At 39.8% G+C, this 18,617-nt stretch overlaps 2 protein-coding genes across 4 annotated transcripts; both read right to left on the bottom strand.

Annotated features, from left to right (window-relative positions):
- Positions 1-207: 207 nt before the first annotated feature.
- On the bottom strand, positions 208-10,868 carry grinaa (glutamate receptor, ionotropic, N-methyl D-aspartate-associated protein 1a (glutamate binding)). Its single transcript, XM_028400091.1, has 7 exons — positions 10,717-10,868; positions 4,277-4,646; positions 2,692-2,810; positions 2,397-2,597; positions 1,984-2,112; positions 1,573-1,716; positions 208-1,364 (listed from the first exon to the last, which is right to left on the bottom strand). Exons 2-7 carry the CDS (start codon positions 4,599-4,601, stop codon positions 1,215-1,217), a joined length of 1,068 nt encoding a protein of 355 aa, XP_028255892.1. The 5' UTR covers positions 4,602-4,646; positions 10,717-10,868; the 3' UTR covers positions 208-1,214.
- Positions 10,869-11,880: 1,012 nt separating this feature from the next.
- mapk15 (mitogen-activated protein kinase 15) lies at positions 11,881-18,203 on the bottom strand. Of its 3 annotated transcripts, none has more exons than XM_028399095.1 (15): positions 17,943-18,203; positions 17,656-17,815; positions 16,274-16,372; positions 16,109-16,138; positions 15,533-15,623; positions 15,091-15,221; positions 14,661-14,824; positions 14,422-14,561; positions 14,254-14,311; positions 13,700-13,837; positions 13,391-13,496; positions 13,004-13,310; positions 12,721-12,848; positions 12,480-12,632; positions 11,881-12,364 (listed from the first exon to the last, which is right to left on the bottom strand). In XM_028399095.1, the coding sequence occupies exons 2-15, from the start codon at positions 17,740-17,742 to the stop codon at positions 12,170-12,172; spliced, it is 1,827 nt and encodes a 608-aa protein (XP_028254896.1). In that variant the 5' UTR covers positions 17,743-17,815; positions 17,943-18,203; the 3' UTR covers positions 11,881-12,169. The 3 variants fall into 3 exon arrangements, with proteins under 3 accessions (XP_028254896.1, XP_028254897.1, XP_028254895.1); XM_028399096.1 differs by having other exon boundaries at positions 13,004-13,114; positions 13,220-13,310; positions 17,656-18,203; XM_028399094.1 differs by having other exon boundaries at positions 17,656-18,203.
- Between the last annotated feature and the right edge of the window lie 414 nt (positions 18,204-18,617).

Below are 18,617 nucleotides of genomic sequence, written 5' to 3' on the forward strand. Positions count from 1 at the left end.
AACAGTCAATATTCCAAATAACACTGGAAGCTTCGTTTTCTCTTTTTTCTTTGTTTTTTTACATTAACTTCAATACTTTAATCTAAATCAAACCCATTAAACGCAGCGGCTCCTCCTAGTCCAGTGTCCTTTATATAAAAGCGGCCCTAGTTCTCCTCACCTGAATATTAACTGTAATAAAACAAAATACAACACGTCACATTCATGACCAGACAACAGGGCATTAGTGAAGACGGTAAAGAAAAAAATCAAATAAAGCAAAAATAGGAGAACATCTTTGCCTTGGAAATGCACAATTAAGTTCAGAACAAAATATTTCTTTCTTCAATATAATATATTCCATAAGAATATACTGTTTATAAATAGTAATTAATGTTCATGGTTGTCACATACATCCAATGCTGACCTTCATTCTTAAGCCTTCAAATAATTAACATACTGGAGTATGTATCAAAGTACAATAAAAAAAACAACCTCACATCCACATCAACTGCTCCAGCATGCCTTTCAGAGGTAGGGGGATACTGGCATAATATACAGTAATACACTTAACTATTTACAGCTGTGACAAGCAGGTTAAAGGTATCCCTCTGTAGCTCTAGAGAATCATACCATCTTTAGTTGTGTTTCCTTTTTTTTGCCATGCAGTTATTTAACACCAGCAGGCTGAAAGGGAGACATACTGTAACTTTGGAAGAGCAGACAGATTTGGAGGAGTTATTTCTAACATCTAACTTCTCTTCAGGCAAAGCTGGTTTGCATCAATTTTTAGCGTCACCTTTGCTGTTCTTCTTCTGTTTAATCTCTGAAGCAAGGCCAGGCCGAGTGCCAAGCACCCACAGGATAACATATTTTATTCTGCATGTGCCAAGCCAAACTGGAAACTGGGGGTGGATAGGTAATATAGCCAACGTTGTTATGAAAAGCAGTGGACAATTAGAGCTAGCAGAGTGGTCAAAACAGGACAGATCAACATGTCTGTCATTAATGACAAGATTTTTATTATGAATAGTGCCCCTCTCAGCTGCATCTCCTCCACAGCACTACTACCTGTTTAAAAAACAGACCTCTGAGTGTGTGAGTGAGAGGAAACAAACAATATCATGGGAAATATGAAAAAGTTAAATGTGTCAGAGAGAAAGGGCATGTTAGCAACATTTCACAATAAAGGGAGGCATTCTCTATCTCCCTGCCGCTCTCTTCAAGGTGGAGTTTCATTCACGGGCGCGTCCCACAATAGTTAGGATGTAGAGGAAAATGTTGATGATGTCAGTGTAGAGGTTAAGGGCAGCAAATATGTACTCCTCTGGACTCAGGGCCAGCTTCTTGTTACCAAGGAGAAGCTGAGTGTCAACAGCCAAAAACTGCAGAGAAAGAGGAGAAAAAGGCGTTCATTACTTCAAAAGTCCTACAGACTTCTGATGAAAGGCACTCAAAGAAATGAAATGAGGTGGTCAAATAATGGGTGATAATGACAAACTAGAAGTAATCACATGTAAGAAAATGTGTTTTTTTTTGTTTTAAAAAACACAAAAACTAAGAAAACATTTGTAATTTAAGTGTGAAACTTACGCAGGTGAAGAGCAGGGCCCCCAGAGAGGCATACACAATGTGCATGATCTTGTTGCGGATGAAAATGCAGAGGATGGAGAAGAGCAACAGTACAATCAGGCACACGAACAGCACGCCCCGACAGGAAGTGAAGTCATACTTGCTCTGCAGTAAACAAGAGAAAACAAAACCAAAGAAGAATGTTAGAAAATATAAGCTCTCACCAGACATCACCACTCTCCAGAACTTATAGAAATGGAAGTTACTGCAGTCTTGAAAGCTCACAGGGTACTCAAAGCCAGATCGTTCATGTTTTCGATACATTTAAAAAAAGGTTTATTTCTAAAAAAAAATAACCTAATTTTTAGCTTGGGGTGAAATAGTCATTAGTGTGCAGACATCTGAATTTGTTTAGCGTTTCAATGTGCTGACCTGTAGTGAGAACAGGACGACAGTGAAGCAGACCACTGCAGTGATGCCCACAGCCATGATGACAGTCTCTGTGTCATAGAAGCTGGCAATCATGCCCACCATGTAGGAAAGGCTGAGTGTCAGGATGGACTGCAAGACAAAAAGACAACCCAACAAACATTTTTACATTTTACATTCAAGCAAAAATAAACAGCTGTTTTTTAAAGACCATGGAACAATCAAATATTTCATTTACCCATATTCTACATGTACATGTAAGAAGAAGTAGTTTATTCATGAGTATTTAACTTTTTATTGTTTGATGTTAGCACATTGCTCTCTGATGACTCAAGAATGAAAATATTACTCCCTAATGAGTCCAAAAATGAGATAACAATTCCTAACATGCTGAGAAAGGAGAGGCAGTTTCTTACCAGAGCGACCAGATTCCAGGGGTGCTTGCGGCGGAAGTCTCCACAGCATCCAAGGACAATCAGAGAAACAAAGAAGACTGCATAGGACACGTAGTATGTCCATGGATTGCGACGTACAAAGTACTTAGCATCGTCGACAAAGGTGAAGACGGCAACAAAGGAGAAAGTTACCAGCAGCTGCACTGTGAGAACCATAAAAACCTGACGGGAATGAAGAGAAAGATGTCATTTTAAGAGATATGATATGATATGATATGATACAATATGATAGATGATTTATTCTAGAGGAACCTACTTTTCTGATGAAGGCTTGTCGGATGCTCTTGTCCTCAAAGCCAGAGTTGGTGAACTCCTCATTATCATAGTACGATGGGGGCCCATCACCTTGGTAACCAGGGCTGCCAGCAGGTGCTCCTACACAACAATCACAAGATGATAATAACCATGTCTATGGGTGTTTTTGGGGACTTTCCTCGCCTGGCATTCTTTGTGTTTTACTGCTCATTAAATAGTCATCTTGTAATCCACAATCAAGTACATCTTTTTCAGGAGAACCTGGGCTTTCATAATATTCAGGCTATAGTGGTGTTATATGACTGTAATAAAAATTCTAGCACCAGAAAGAGAAAGAAAAAAATAATGCGAAAAATAAAATTCATACATATCTATTGAAAAAACACTGAAGAAAACTGTAACGAAACTCTCCCCCATTATGAACATGTAGTTTAGGGTGTTAGGGATAAGTGTGTAAAAAATGAAGGTTCTAACTATGGTACAAATGTAATTTATTACACCATAAGTGAAAAAAGTGCCATTCGCTCCATTGATTTTGATGCCACTGTTACAGGTCTGCCTCACAGCTGGGCTGTCAACTACTCTAGGAATATCCTGTGTGTCAATTGAGCTTTATTTTCTTGATACAACTGACTGCTGATGGGCTGAGATGTGAACCTACCCCACCCCCACCTTTCTGAAAAGGTGTGGGTGGGGGAGAGCGACCCCTGTTCACCCGGAAATGTCTTCGATGTAACTTCCGTTGCTATGTTTTGTTAGCACAACATAGCAACGCTAAAACGTCAAATAAAACGTTTCCAGTAAGATATATAACTGTATGACAGGGGTATACAGAACGTCGCACTTTCCGGTTCAGATAACGGTCCGCTACGCGTCTATTATTGCGTTCAGAGACGCTTTTCAGCCGTGTAAACGACCCAGCTAGTCAGAGGAGAGAGTTCTCTTGTCCTTCAACCATCTTTGGTGTTTACGTCAGAGCACAAAGGCTCTACAATTGGATGTTTGAGTCCCTCGTGATATTGCTCGATGGTCCGATTGGACACTGACTTGCCAATAGAATATTGCAGCCAGGACAGAACGTCTCTACCTATTACCATTCCTGAGATATGAGCGACTTTGTAAGACATGCGCTCTCGTTGTATACGACGTCAATCTCTTGACAGGGTTAAAAAAAAAAAAGCAAATAAAAAAAATGGATGTATGTTCGTGGGGTTCTTAGCACAAACAGAATTGTAGCTTGTAGATTCATTAGTAAGGAGGAATCTGATCTACAGTGGTTCCAGTAATGTGTTTTCCTGCTACATATGCCTTCCAGCATGTGTATAGTGAGAAATTCATTAACAGAGAAAATTCCATCCGTCTATCCAAACTAGTAATATTTTATAAGGGAAAATGAGAAAGGGTTAGTGACCAAGTGGAAAACTAGAGACAACATAAGCTAAAATGGACATTAGCAGAAAATTAAATGATACTCAAATAGCTAAAGGCCCATTATTTGGCTATAAAGAGTTTATTCCCCTTTAAGATATTACAATATGTCTAAACTAAAACCCGAGTCTGGTCTGATGTCTGTTTTGACCACTTACCAGAGGGGTCTCCAGGAAATCCAGCTTGTCCAGGTCCTGGCTGAAAAGGGCCCTGAGCATAGGGTCCCTGTGGATAGGGCATCTGAGGGTAGGGACCAGGAGCGAAACCTGGGCTAAAACCTGGACCGAAACCTGGGCCAAAACCTGGTCCTGCTGGAGGGAAGCCTGGCTGTCCGTATCCAGCTGCTGGTGGATATGGTCCCCCTGGAGCTTGGCTGTAGTTGGGTGGGGGCATCGCGAACCCTGGCTGAGGCGGTCCATAGACGTTGTTATGGAGTGGGTTGGCCTCACCCATAATGGGGTATCCACTTTTGTCCTGAGACATGGTGTGGAGTAATACTCTAGTATTAGTCTAGTCTGCTCCAGCAACCTGTGTAAAGGAGAGAAGTAGAATTATATAGCACCTACTAAGAATAAAAACATACATTAAACAGTTATATTTGTATGATCAGTCATTGTTGTGCTCCAACAAGACAGCAGAGGAAAAATAGGCTGAGCAGAGCAACAGGACCCAAGCATTATTTAAATCATGGAGACATCATAACATACTGTTTTTACTACAAATAAAGAGATAGTAGACACTGTCAACACACAGCTAAACCTAAATAAAAATCTGTAATAAACATATAAACACATTCTGTAGCATCTGTAGTAGCAGTGATCTAATAGCAGACATCTGGTCACAAGCTAGAGAGCCCCATAAGACTCTGTTAAGAATATTAAGCAGAGGGGATCTGGTTATGTCGTCTGACTACAATTCCTGAAAGAGACAAATGTGACAAATTAGCTATTACTTCTGTGACCCTTTCCCCAGCAAGCTCCTTGCACAACAGGGGTCAATAGGTTTTCTGTGCCATTTGCATTGTAATGTATAATTCTTACAAGGCATCTACATGCACAGTGCTGCACTAGAGAAGAGAAATTTCTTTACAAGAGAAGACATATTTATAGGATTGGTGCTTCCAAATGTGCTGTGTAGATTTCACATAAAGGCTGACAGTCTCTAGAGAAAAGCTTCTGCTGAGCAAAAAGGACGCCAACAGCCACTGAGCCAAATGCTGACAACAAACAAAGACCTGGAGAGTGGAGCCGGCTGGTTCCTTTGGCTACTGTGCAGTATATTGACAGCATTTATACTGTTTCACGCAAGACCACACCAACTCAACACAGAAATAATTATTCGTCCACTAGGGTTGGGCGATATTGGCCAAAAAATTATTCACGATTAATTGTGGCATTTAACGATTAATTTGACAATTAATTGATGACAATCGCACGTACGCATTTTTACTCTAAATCTCCACATTGTTCTAAATGATACAGTCAAGTACAACAGTCAAGTTAACTACTTCATTCTAACAGGTTAAGCTGGTAAGTAGTTGTCCAGATTTACTCTTCGTTAGTCTCCCCTCTGGATGGGTTGTCGGAACAAGCATGGCGGATACAACTCGTAGTTTCCACACTCTTTATTTGACACGCACACATACTACATAAACTGTGAGCTGGACTAACTTCCAGCTGAACATTTAGTGACTCTTAGAACCATTAGTAAGTCTTAGAACTATTAGGAACTTTCAGTGGTCTATTAGGAACTTTCAGCGGTCAATTAGGAACTTTCAGTTTGTAAACCTGCAATAAAACACACGAACAATTAACGGCTAACATTTTGACTGTAACATTTCAAAGCTATTAATACCCACTCACCGACGCGTCGTGCGGGCAATCAGAAATAAAACAAACTGTTGCTATAGCTGCACTTCAAAGCAACAAGCGTTGCTATGGCTACACTACAAACATTGTTTATATAGCTGCACTACAACTGCGCATACTCCGCAGTTGCGTCATTCATGTATACGTCTAACAGTCATGAAAAACTATTACAGTCAAACATAGTACCTTAAATTTCCCATACCCACATCAGGAAAGGAGTTTTCTACTGGAAAATCCTACAGTAGTAATTAGTCACCAATCAGCCATGTTTTAAATTTGTATTGATAACAGATGCACAATGCACAAACTGCTTCAAAATAATAATGAAGCAAACATTTAGTAACTTTGTCCTTAAAATGTTCTTATCTTAAGAGGAGTGCATATCAACATTAAAATTAAACAGGACAAATAAGTTCAGAAAAAAAGTGATTATTTCTAGTTAAAGGTTAAAAAAATGTGTCTGTGCAAATTAACCTGTGACTGGAATATGTCACACACTAGTGCATGTTTTCATTCATACTGTAGAATAGCAGCAGAAAAAACATTACAAACAAACCAGAAAATTCCACATTTAAATGCATGTGTGTGCAAATCAACCTGCCTTACGTTCTTTCAGCGCTTAGTTTGGTCATAAGGAGCACAATGACTAAACATATCGTGGATTTTTCTGACCATTAATTGCACACGATACGATTTTGCACAAGCCTATCGTCCACTACAAGTTATGTTTACCGTTTGTCACACTTCATTCTTCTTCTTTCCTCTTTCTAGGCCACACTGAATTAACAGTGAGCATTATGCAATCCTGCTCTATATTGTCCTGGCAACCAGATCCGGACTCCGGCATGAGTCCTGTTAATCTCTGTCTGTCCATCAGTGGGACAGTGCAGGGAGACACTGCAGACAAACATGCTGGCAGTGCTTCACACTGACAGTCTCCATTAAGATCATAACAGATTACAATAATTATCTGAGGAGCCAAATCCTTTCTGAAAGAACAATGTTTCTATAATTGGGCAATGCCACACCACAGTTTTGTTGAATTTCTGGAGTATTGATCTATTTGTGTGTTAACTGCACTGCAGTAGATAATATTCCGAATAAACAGACACATTCAATCTACGTTGTTTTCTACAGACAAGGCATCTTTCCACTAAACACAGCCAGAGATATAACTACTAACAATCTCAAGAGTCTTTCACTACTCATGTGACATCCACTCAACGCATGTGACCACTCCTTGTCCAATTCCCATGGAATTCAAATAAGTCAACTCAGAAATATACTGTGTCCCATGTCTTCACTTTCATTTTTGACAGACCTAATTACTTTACAGTTGATTGTTTAGTCTACAACCTATGGCCTAGACAATGTAATCAAATGGCTTGTGTTATCTAATCAGTTGAAGATATTCAGTTTCTGAACAAAAAAGATACCAACTAGCAAAAGGTTTTGCTAAAAATACTTCTCACAGCACAAAAAAAACAATTATCTATAAAAACACTACCTAAAGTATTCCTCAAGCCCTCAATTGTATTTTGTGTTTTGTATTCCAAATTGTAGCAAAAGCTTAAAATGATCACATGAACACAAGCGACTTGACATCATTTGTGATTTTAGTGCTGAGTTCATCTGTATTGGTCTGCTTTTTATCTGTGTATAATGGATTACCTTGTATAATCCAAAGTAACACACCACACAGTCGAGAGAATGGGACAGTAATGTCATAATGTGCCTAAAGTCACAACAGCTATGTCAGTGCAGACAGCTTCAGCCTCTGATATTATTACAGCAGAGATTTTTCCACATGCCTAAAGTCATTTTCACATGTTCCTTTTATCACACCTAATGCATATAAAAACATCAAAACCGTACAAAACAACTGTAATAAATCATTAATACTCAGTTGTGCCAACCCTACAGACAGACACTGATCTCCCAAAGGCACAAGTTGAATTTAACAACCACAAAAGTTTCACTTCCATATCTGAGTAGAGATGAAAAAGTAAAGTCAATACAGCATTTTTTAAAGTCATTTTAAGGCCTGGTTCATACAGCTTTACAAGCATTACATGGGAGATTTGAAATCCTCTTAGAAGAGACGCCCAGTGCTGTGTGGATAAAGACAGTGCCACTATCCCTGGCTTCTGCTGATAGCTATCACTGGGGGAATTAGGTTAAAGGGAGGCATTCAGGGGGGCAGCCAGAGAGCGAAGTTAACACAATTAGGCTAACACAATACCTTGTACAACATGCTATGTGCATGCCTGAGCAACAGCAGGAAACACCATGACAAAACAGGAATGGGCACATAAAGCAGTGGGGCCAATATGGAGTACAGCAGTACATTAGAGCAGGAAAGACAAAGGAAAGTTGTGATCTTTGATGGATGCTCTCTCAGACAGTGAAATAAAACTTTAAAGCACTATTTCTTTCTGCTAGAAACCAACATTAAAATGACACTAAGTGACATAACCAAATATGAAATGCTATTTCACAGTCATATGATAAGTGACTAATTCTATGGTAACACCATTTTGTAGCTACATTTTACCTCAGCTCCTAAAAGCTCTTGGTTTACAAAAATAACAATAATTTTGTATCTTATTGTAAAACAGTCAATTGGACCACCTGGCAGATAAAAGCTCATGCCGTGTTGCTTTGAGGTGCCAATGCAGCAGTCTGGCAAGATAGTGTCATTGTGACACGCCGTGTCAGCAGCAGCTCTGGTTATGTCAAACCTGCAGACACCTCATCCTGCAGCAGACGGCTGCACTTGGTAAGTTAGAATAGTACGGTCAACAAACTGCTTTTGTGATAATTGCTAAGATTAAAATTCGTAGTTACAGTTTCCATATCTTTTTTCTCGACTTGATTGAATGTCTTTCCTAAAATACATTTTGAACTTTATTGATATTGTTACTTATTGCTAGCTTGGAGTAAAACATCATAATTCTACTCTTAATAGTGTTTAAGCAGTTGGCAACTTCAGAAGGTGGTGTTGGCCAGACAGATACACTTCACTGATTCAGATTTGGGAGAATGAGATACACATTCTTATACAAAATGTTCCAAAGAATAATACTTCCAAGTACATCAATTCAAAGCTCTCTCAAGGAAAGACAACTAATTTGCTCTGAATGACATCAGATCATGAGCTGATAATAGGCTACACATGATTCTCTCAGTGATGATAGCATCATGATGCTATCTTTGCTCAACAGCAAGCTGCCAAACTGTAAATTAATACTACAATCACTAACACTGATAACATCTAACTAAAAGCTTTTTATCAGACAGTTTAAAATGACGATATGGGATGTACCAGGAGCAAAAGATAAAGTGACAGTCGATACAATTTTTTAAAGTGTGTGGATAATTAATGGAAAAGGACTTCAACACCCAACACAGAAATAGGATTTAAAGTTTCATCGGTGGCACTGATATTGTGAAAGCAACTTATATGTTTGTTTTGTCCTGGTCTAACCTGTCTGGCTTAGATCGCCATGAGTCAATAATAATCACAAGAGAAAGATGAGACACTTACGGTTTCTCCAACATTTCTGATGTGTTTATAGTTTTACTGCATGGAGGTTTTAGCCAAAGGAAAAATGAAAATTGCATTTTAAATCCAGCATCCTGATGTGTAGAGCAAGCTTTTTCTATTTTTTTTAATCATACATAATAAACAGCTTTGTTTATTGAATGGTTAAAAAAAATGCAAAGATTGTGGTTAAATAATTGAACACCATCACTGCATTTTTTTCTGTACACAAAGCAATATCACTATATGGTATTACCACTTAATCTGATGTCCTTCACAGAATACCATTAATATGGTTATGTGTTTAGATGTCTAAATCCTACAGCAGTAAATCCATAAAATGAACGAGACAGGGACAAGGTAACAGCATTTGTTCATTCTTAATAAACCCTTATGATCAACCATATATCATAAGTGTTGACCAATTAACTAACTGTTTAATAGTATAGTTGCTCTGGTCCCAGTACAAGTAAATGATATACAATTTTGATAATATATAGCTTATTGTACAAAAAATGATAAACTGTAGGTAATACTAGTACATCTGCTAGATCACATATTATGAATTATATAAATTGTGTAAAATGTAATGTGGGCAAGAGAGGAATAAGTAGGCATATTCCGTTTAAGTGTACTGAAAACCAAAACAGAAACCTGAATCTGTAATGCTAGCCGTATTTATGGTGCACCTGCAGAAGGCGCATCTCCATGTAGGCCTCAGAAGCGCAGCTAAATGCGACACCAGCTTATCGCTACATCACAAATATTACTCCAAAGTTGCCAATACCACTTTAAACCTGATGTACGGATAACCTGCCAGTGAAAGAGAGCCTGGACACAACAAACCAGCTCGCCATGTTGAATCTATTCTGTGGACGTTATTATTCTAGGACGGTGACCACACGCCGCGCCCCCCACAGTAACACCGCTGAGCTATCAGCCCTCTTTAAAGCTAAACCGCTTGTATTTTTTGGGGTTTTTTAATTCTCACAGCTGTCCAAACAACACATGTTCTCCATTTACTCTTTTCTGTCATTGTCAGTGTTGACGACAGGCTGAAAGATGTCGGTTTCCACCAACAAGCTAGTGGTTGCTAAAGGTATATTCGAACGGAATGGAAAAAAAGGATACACAAATAAAACAACAACATGTTTACCATACAGTTAATAAAATGAATAATCGCTACCTTTTGCGTGTTTATTGAAGAGCCGCCGCCACCAACATGGACTCTGCTCGCTCCTCCTTTCTGAGCTTCTGGACTCGGACTGAACAATTGGGTCGACGGACGTTGACGACGACACACGACGTGATCACGTGACGTGTAGGGATCTCCGGCCATTACGCAAAACAAATGACACAGGTTCCCTCAACTGGTGTCATAACGATGACGTGTTTTACAGAAAGTGGTGAGGGATCGCAGAATTATTACACAATGTGATGCAGTTAAAACTCTGTTTCCACAGCCTGTCCAACAAAATGCTGCAGCTGAAAGGTCTGGAGGGACGTACTACACGTCACGACATAGAAGTCACATGTTTCATTTGTCAGTGACGTTTCTGCCACTAACCCACATCCTACATTTATCTGACAGCTGCACTTTTTTAAAGCTGAACTCTTAAAACGAAATCTCTGGTTTTAATGCAGAATGTATTCCCACAATGTTTTAATGATGATTCAGCAAAGACTGTATAATTTATACAACCAATGCCACTTAAACATGCTCATAGAGGGGACTGAGCATGGCAATGCTGCATGCAGATCATGCCTCTTCCTGCAAAAATGTTTTCTGATTTAAATAATAGCAATGTTTTTACAAAACAGTATAATAATCAGGTGGTGTTTGACTTTTTAGATATGTGTTTTTCACATCCATGTTATCTTTGGGTTCAAATGAGCCTCTGTGCTGAATCTACTGTCAATATAATACACAGGCAAAACAGTAAAATACAAACTGAGGTAGTAATTTGCATCTATAATGTAAAATTTACAAATAAATGCATATTTAACAATGTTGTCTTATAATGTGGTGCATTGTTGCACTGTGGTAAAAGAAGCATTCTTTAATAAACTTAACAATATAGGACCACATCTAATCTGCACAGAAGACAAATTGATTTATTGCTGCATGTATTCACATGAAAAACAATCAATCATTGCATATTATCAATTCATCAAAACATCTATTTGCATATTTTACAGTTACTGAAACTCTCTGGCTTAATGTACCTCATGTAATTCATCTTTATACAGAGATAAATATGAAAGGGCCTCTGTAGACCCTGCGTTATGAGTATGTAGCATGTGAATTTTGACACTCTGCCTCTGTAGAGGAAGGAAGGCTGACAAGTAACTTACATCACATAATTTACCACAAACCACAGAGAAGGCCCAGATTCTCTCGAGCTGTAAAACTACACATTGCTGGTACGGTGTGATAAAGGTAACATAAACCCACTCTACATTTTACAAAAGCATAATTCACTGGCACAGATAGTGATAGTAGACCCATGTGCAAGAATCTGAACAGTACATAAGAGGTATCTGACTAACAACACCTCTTTCAGTGTGACACACACCTGTGTTGTGTGTCCAAACACATGTACCACCTGGCCCTTATGTAATTACTGATGTGACAGCACTTAGTGATGGTAAGGGCGGCTTCGAAGCAGGTTGTCTAGTTCAGTCTTGTTGATGGTGCCGTAGGCCTGTGTGTAACTGCCTAGTTTGGCTCGAGGGTCTCCAGCAGCAGCCACGTTACAGTTATTCTGAAATACTTTCTTGCTAAAGCGTGGTGGTGGACGAGCCTCACGAGCCTGAGGGCCGGATCGCTGGTTCTACATGAGAAAGAAATGAAAGTTGTCATTCTATTTCTTTTGAATTATTGACATCAGCAAAGCCACCAAGTTGAAAACATTGCATGACGTGTGTATCATAAATAAGGGGACTGACCAGGCGTGCAGATGTGACATACAGCCCAGCAGAAATGGACGGCTCATCCTTACGGACTAACGGGTTGTTCTGAGTTTGGTTTAAGGTTACGGAGAAGGAACGGTTGTGGCACACAGAGGCAGAGTGACCATGCTGCAGAATCTGGTCCATAGACTGGAAGAAGGTAAATAAACACACAGAAAATGAGCCACAGAAAGAGCAAGAGTGGAAGGAAATGTAAATAAGAAACAAAGTGGCCTACTTTGGTGCTGGTGCCCTCTGCTGGTGATGTGGCAGCACATCCATTAGTGGTGTGTCCCATTGGTTTTCTGCTGGCAGTGGTAGATTGGTAATAATGAGGAGGACCACCTGGACTCCGAACAAAGCCATCTGAATGAAGAAAAGAGATTTCTGAAAAATCTATACAGCCATAAAATGTTTAAACTGATTTAATATTTTCAGTTTTAACAAACACACAGTATCATACTTCAGTTAATATGTAAAAACTAACTATGGTCTAACTGTGCACAGATGAATTGTCATACTTGGGGCGTGTGTGATAGGGTTATACGTGACTTTTCCTGGGCTAGCTAATGGGCTCATCTTCTCCACAGCAGGTAAAGAGGATGTGTTCACTGGCACAGCTTTTGGGACGCCTGTATGTGAAGGCACGGGGTTTGTGTCATCAGTCTTTTCTTGTTGTGGTTTCCTGTCTTGGCTGCTGATCTCTGCCACCGGCCCCTTCCCTCCTTCCTTATTACTTTTTACAGCAGGCTTCTCCCTGCTACTGCCTCCCTCCTTTGGCTCTATAAGACTCAGCATTCCTTGATTAGTTCTCCTCTCCAGTATCATCTGTAGGTAAAGAAAAAAGGACACATTTACGTCTTTTTCGTTCCAGTACACTTTACTTCAGCACTTCAACTCTTCTGTACCTCATATAGTTTGTTGCGGTATTGAACCACTGATAACTGCACATCATCATCCACTGGTAGAACAACATCATAGTTAAGAGCAGGTTCTTTGGCAGCATTATGGAACCTACAGAAACAAAAAAGAAAAGAACACATTTATGGTAACATACAAAAGACAATGCAATGCAAATGGCGACTTATTTGTTTGTAACCTTAAACAAAAGTAAACAAATTTTAGGTCCGTCACTGTCTTGGGAAATGAACAACAGCAGGCTTCATGCAGTCTTCACGGAGGAAATTGTGGCAACACACACTGATCCTGGTAAATACCTGGCCACATATGGATGCTGGAGAGCTTGCTCTGCTGTTAGGCGTTTGTCTGGGTTGAAAACTAGTAAACCCCTCAGCAAGTCAAGAGCATCGGGAGGCACAGATGGCTGGAGAAGATCCTCCAAAGGCACCTGCGGCCTGGTGAAGAAGGAGCAAAGTATTCAGAATAAAATATCACATTTTATTACCTAGAACAGAGCAAGACAAAGGTCTCCAAACACCTGTCACAACAAGGTGGCCTGTTTAAGCCCTGTTTATGATTTTGCTTTGTCACTGCTTCGCTGCAATAATCACTGCTTCTGCTCCCGGAGCATTTAATCAGCTTCACCTCCACTTGTACGTGCTGATAATAGGCTTCCCCGTGGAGGGGAAGAAATGTGTTATCGTCACTCCCTAGACTAGCACTGTGCCTGAGGTGTAAAGGTCAGAGGAGGCCAAACATTACAATAAAAAAACTCTGCATTAACACAAACTATAGAATGAGCAGTTTTAACATGTCCTGTGTGCCCTGTGTATGGCAAGATATGCAAAAAACATAAAAAATATTATCTTACTTCAGCAGCATCCTCTGAATGACAGAAGATCCATATTCAGACTTGATTGCAAGAACATCTGAAAATTAATATGCATTTATTCAGTTATAATAATTAGTTAAGAGTTAATTAATTCGAGTTAATTGTTAAGCATTTGTAAATAAATTAAATGTAGGCTTCTTGCATCACCTTCTGGGCTTGGCTGTGGTATGGCACTCATGATCTTTTCTATTTGGTTGAGTGTGGATGTTCCAGGAAACAGAGCTTTTCCCAGCAGCATCTCTCCCAGGATACAGCCCAGGCTCCACATGTCCACCCCTTTGGTGTACCTTTGAATAATGAGCACTCTCTTTACTTACACTCACAAGTAGGCTACTACACATTATTATTATCAGATTGCGACAACAGATGCTAATCACAGTTGATACCTCGTGGATCCCAACAGGATCTCAGGCGCTCGATACCATCGCGTTGCTACATACTCCGTGAGCGCAGGATTCCCGCTGTCCTCTTGGATCTGGTTCAGTGACCTGGCCAAGCCAAAATCACACAGCTTGATGACACAGTCAGTGTCCAAGAGTACATTGGACGGCTGTGGGAAACAGAGACAAGAGAAACATGCTTCATAAAAACAACGAGCTGGATTCACCTTGAAGTATCCACAGCTTGCCCAGAGGGTACAGGGTTTTGTAAGAAGGTAAGAAAGAGCTTGGTTTCCAGGGCAGTGCTTCTACACATTCTCCATTTCATCCAGCAGTTAGATTCTAGGCTTGTACATTATGGGCCCATGTAAGAGCATAGTGACAAACATAGTGACAAAAAAACAAATTCTCCAGGTGATACACTGACATGGCGTACCTTTTGGTCTCTGTGGATAACATTCCCCGAATGGAGGTATTTGATGGCTTTGAAGAGCTGGTACATCACATAACGTTTATGGATGTCCTTCAGTAGAGTGCCTTTCTTTATCACTGCATGCAGGTCAGTGTCTGGTACAGAGAGGGAAAATGCTCATCAGTTATACTGAAGATTATCATCATCAGTCATTTTAGCCTTAACAAACAATGAACTGGCAGAAAGAAACAGTGGAGGTCTGCAGTAGAGTCAGAGGAGGGATCAATCTGTGGACTCAGCAGTAAGACGGTGCAGCCAGCCAAGAGAAGCAGAGGCCTTCCACACACACAGACGCAGATGCAGAGGCCTCTCAAGTGCCAAGTTAAACTGCACCCTTCCCAATGTGGATGCATTGCAATTTTTTTAAATGAAGATGGTGTGTGTGTGTGTGTGCTGCAGCACTCACCCATATATTCAAAGATCAGGTAAATGTCTTTGTCATTTTGTGCTCTGATCACATTTAGAAGTTTGACGATGTTGGGGTGATCTCCAAACTCCTGCACACAGAATAAAGCATTTTAGTAACAAACACAGAACATACATATAAATCACACTCCAGTTACTGTTTGACCTGTAATACCTCGCAGGTATTCTCTCAAGGTTGTGTGAGAACGGGAAAGTTTAATCACAGATTAAACAACGATAATGTAAACCCAGCAACTACAACACTGGAGTTTTACTGGGAGATGAACAGCTGATTATGGGCCCACAGCTGCAGGTCAATTTAAAGTAGGCCAGTAGATAAAGAGTCACACAGGGATATATTACACAAGGATGAAGAGAAGAACTCATGACAACCACGCTTAGAAAACCACATTCACTCATTTAGCCATGTAGATATTTACATGTTATAGTTATAGTTTGCCAAAATAAACAAAGCATGGTGGCAGTGAAGAAATATTCAACTATGTATCTCTTAAATAAATTTACTGTCTGATAAACGTCCAGTCTATTATTTAGTTCAGACAGTTATTGCTGTTACCTGAAGGAACATGATTTCTCTAAATGTCCGCTGTGAAAAGAAGAAAAAAAACATTACAGTCAGGATATGGACATCAGCAAAACAGCATGCAGCCATAAACTTGGTACACATATATTTAATCATTAGCCCAGCTGGCGTTTCTCCTCTTTACATGTAGGAACAGACCTGGGCATCTGTCCGGTTTCTGAAGGCGTCAAAGATCTTCTTCACAGCCACAATCTCACCAGTCTGTCTGTCAACCGCTTTCCATACAATCCCATAGGCCTGAGACAGACACATAAAAATACACTTGACATTTCACCTCTTATAAAGAATAGGCTAAAAAAGGGTTGATGAAGATGAGGCTATGAAGTAAAACAGCCTCTAAAATTTCTATTAAAGTATGCTTTTAAGATGGGGGTGTGTTCCAGGATTTCCCCTGATTTTATTAGAAGAGCTTGGAACATTGAGTCCTAAATATTATAAATATTTATCACAAAACAATCTTCCCTTTCATCTGGTCTTGTTTCATCTTTCTTCAAAACTGCAATTTTGGAAACATGATTATTAAATAATGGGGGTCCAGAGCATCCTCCCCCCACTTCCCATCTCACGACTTACCTTTTTAGACTGGCTTATCAAATTTGACAGCCTCAACTGTATTTTAATTTATTCTCTAATATCGTCACCACTTTTATTTTGCTTTTAATATGTTGTTTCTTTTAACTGAGCTTTGGTAAGGTGTCCTTAACTGCCCTGATAGTAAAAATATATAAACACACATATCGATTACATTACAATTTTCACTCTTGGTCAGGAAAAGGCAAAATAAAGAAGACATGGCTAGTAGCTGCAGCCCTGGCTATGGTGGAAATAAAGTACATCGTTGAGGTAGTAGTGAAGTCAAGCATAACAGAGGTAGGGCATCAGAGTACACTAACACCCAGGCCTCAGATAATCAAACAGGAATGCATTTTAATCAAAATCTTTCAAGCCCTGTTCGTCACAGATTTTTCGTCACACATTTTTCTTTAGTCCCTCACTGTAAATGATGCTACTGTACAACATTAACAGGCTGAACAGGTGTGTAACATGATGCCTCAGCTGCCCTCAGGTATGTTTAGTTCAGACAATGTGACGTGTGTAGGTGGCTGTTACCAACAAGATATCTAAAGCCCAGCAGCAATTTATGAATCTCTGTGGACAGAGTGTGGAAAGAAGCCGGGCTGTTTCTGTTTGTCTTGTTAGCAACTGTAGCAGTAGAGCGAAAACAAAAAAAATGGGAAAAGGGAAAAGTGTCTGCACACATCAGCTGATCTGCTGAAAGAGTGTTGACCTGCCAAAGTAAATAAACCCCTTGCTTACAACACTAATGTTCACTGAGGCCCTTAAGTCTGGGGAATTTCAGGAATTTTCTTAAAGGCTAAAAACAAGATGTACCTGTGGACAGAAAACAATTTTGCAAATCAGCTATTCATATCAGAGGGGTAATTTACTTAGAAAGTGGGGCCCATAGAATCTTACCCACCAAGAAATCAACTGAACTTGAAAAGCTCTATCTCACTCACCCCTTTTCCAAGTCTCTTCTTGATTTCATACTTCAGAGAAATGTGTTCCTCCACCTCAGAGACGTTTGTAAATTCATTTTTGCTCATTTTTAAATCCACTTCGTTCTTGTGCTCATGCAGAGATCATCAGAATGCTCTTTGAATGATCCTGACACCAAGGCTGGTTCCAATGAATGGAGACAGCACGTTCAGGGGTGCATCAATATCCAAATCAATGCTTTCAAAAAACCACACACTGATTATGGATATTTTTAAGACAGCAGCAGCTGAGTGGCTGTAGCTTTTACCTGACGACCCTCATACGCCCATGCATCAGACGCCGCGTTGATTAGCTTCACTTAGCTGTCACTTAGAAGTATGTTAGTTTCACATGCATTTAGTGACTTAACATCAAACTCTCCGTTTAACCCGGTCTGGCTGAATTCTCTTGTTTTCTTTCAGGGTGAAGGTCTCGCTGGCCACTTTGGGTGCTTCCACACTTCTGCAGCTAACAGACGAGCCGGAGAGTTTTGTCATTATTTGTTGTCGTGGTAACGCATACGCAGCTGTCTGACTCTTAAAGGAGCCGCCGCCCCCCAAAAAACACTTCCTGGTATGGGTGCCACTTCCTGGTATGGATGCCAGGGTATGACTCACCTGAGAAGGTAAAAAATATACCAGAGATCCACATCACAGTGCAACGTGGATATATCTGGATTTTACTGTAGCAATATTAATACAACTATTGTAAGCAGTTAAGATACTTAAAGGAAAAACTAAACCCATGCGGTGGAGCTATTTTTATATTTTGCCATACTGAGGTACTGAATGAATTAGTTTGAATAATCAGCTATTGTATTAGCACTTACATTGGCACTGTGTGGACTCTAAGTCAAGTTACCTTCATTAATAATAACAGAGATTTTGAAGGCAAAGTGGTAGCCTATGTACTGTACACCATGCAGATGCCGTGGTCGAACAAT

Source organism: Parambassis ranga, chromosome 2 (assembly GCF_900634625.1).
Source record: "Parambassis ranga chromosome 2, fParRan2.1, whole genome shotgun sequence".
NCBI classification, from domain to species: domain Eukaryota; kingdom Metazoa; phylum Chordata; class Actinopteri; family Ambassidae; genus Parambassis; species Parambassis ranga.

Excerpts from the sequence above, each read along its gene's own strand:
- mapk15 (XM_028399095.1), bottom strand. The coding sequence starts at position 17,742 with ATGAGCAAAAATGAATTTACAAACGTCTCTGAGGTGGAGGAACACATT. Across the intron at positions 14,825-15,090 it reads TTATCCACAGAGACCAAAAG|CCGTCCAATGTACTCTTGGA; the intron begins GTACGCCATGTC and ends TGTTTCCCACAG. Across the intron at positions 13,838-14,253 it reads ATTCAGAGGATGCTGCTGAA|GCCGCAGGTGCCTTTGGAGG; the intron begins GTAAGATAATAT and ends CTTCTTCACCAG.
- grinaa (XM_028400091.1), bottom strand. The coding sequence starts at position 4,601 with ATGTCTCAGGACAAAAGTGGATACCCCATTATGGGTGAGGCCAACCCA. Across the intron at positions 2,598-2,691 it reads GACAAGCCTTCATCAGAAAA|GTTTTTATGGTTCTCACAGT; the intron begins GTAGGTTCCTCT and ends CATTCCCGTCAG. Across the intron at positions 1,717-1,983 it reads TCGTCCTGTTCTCACTACAG|AGCAAGTATGACTTCACTTC; the intron begins GTCAGCACATTG and ends TGTTTACTGCAG.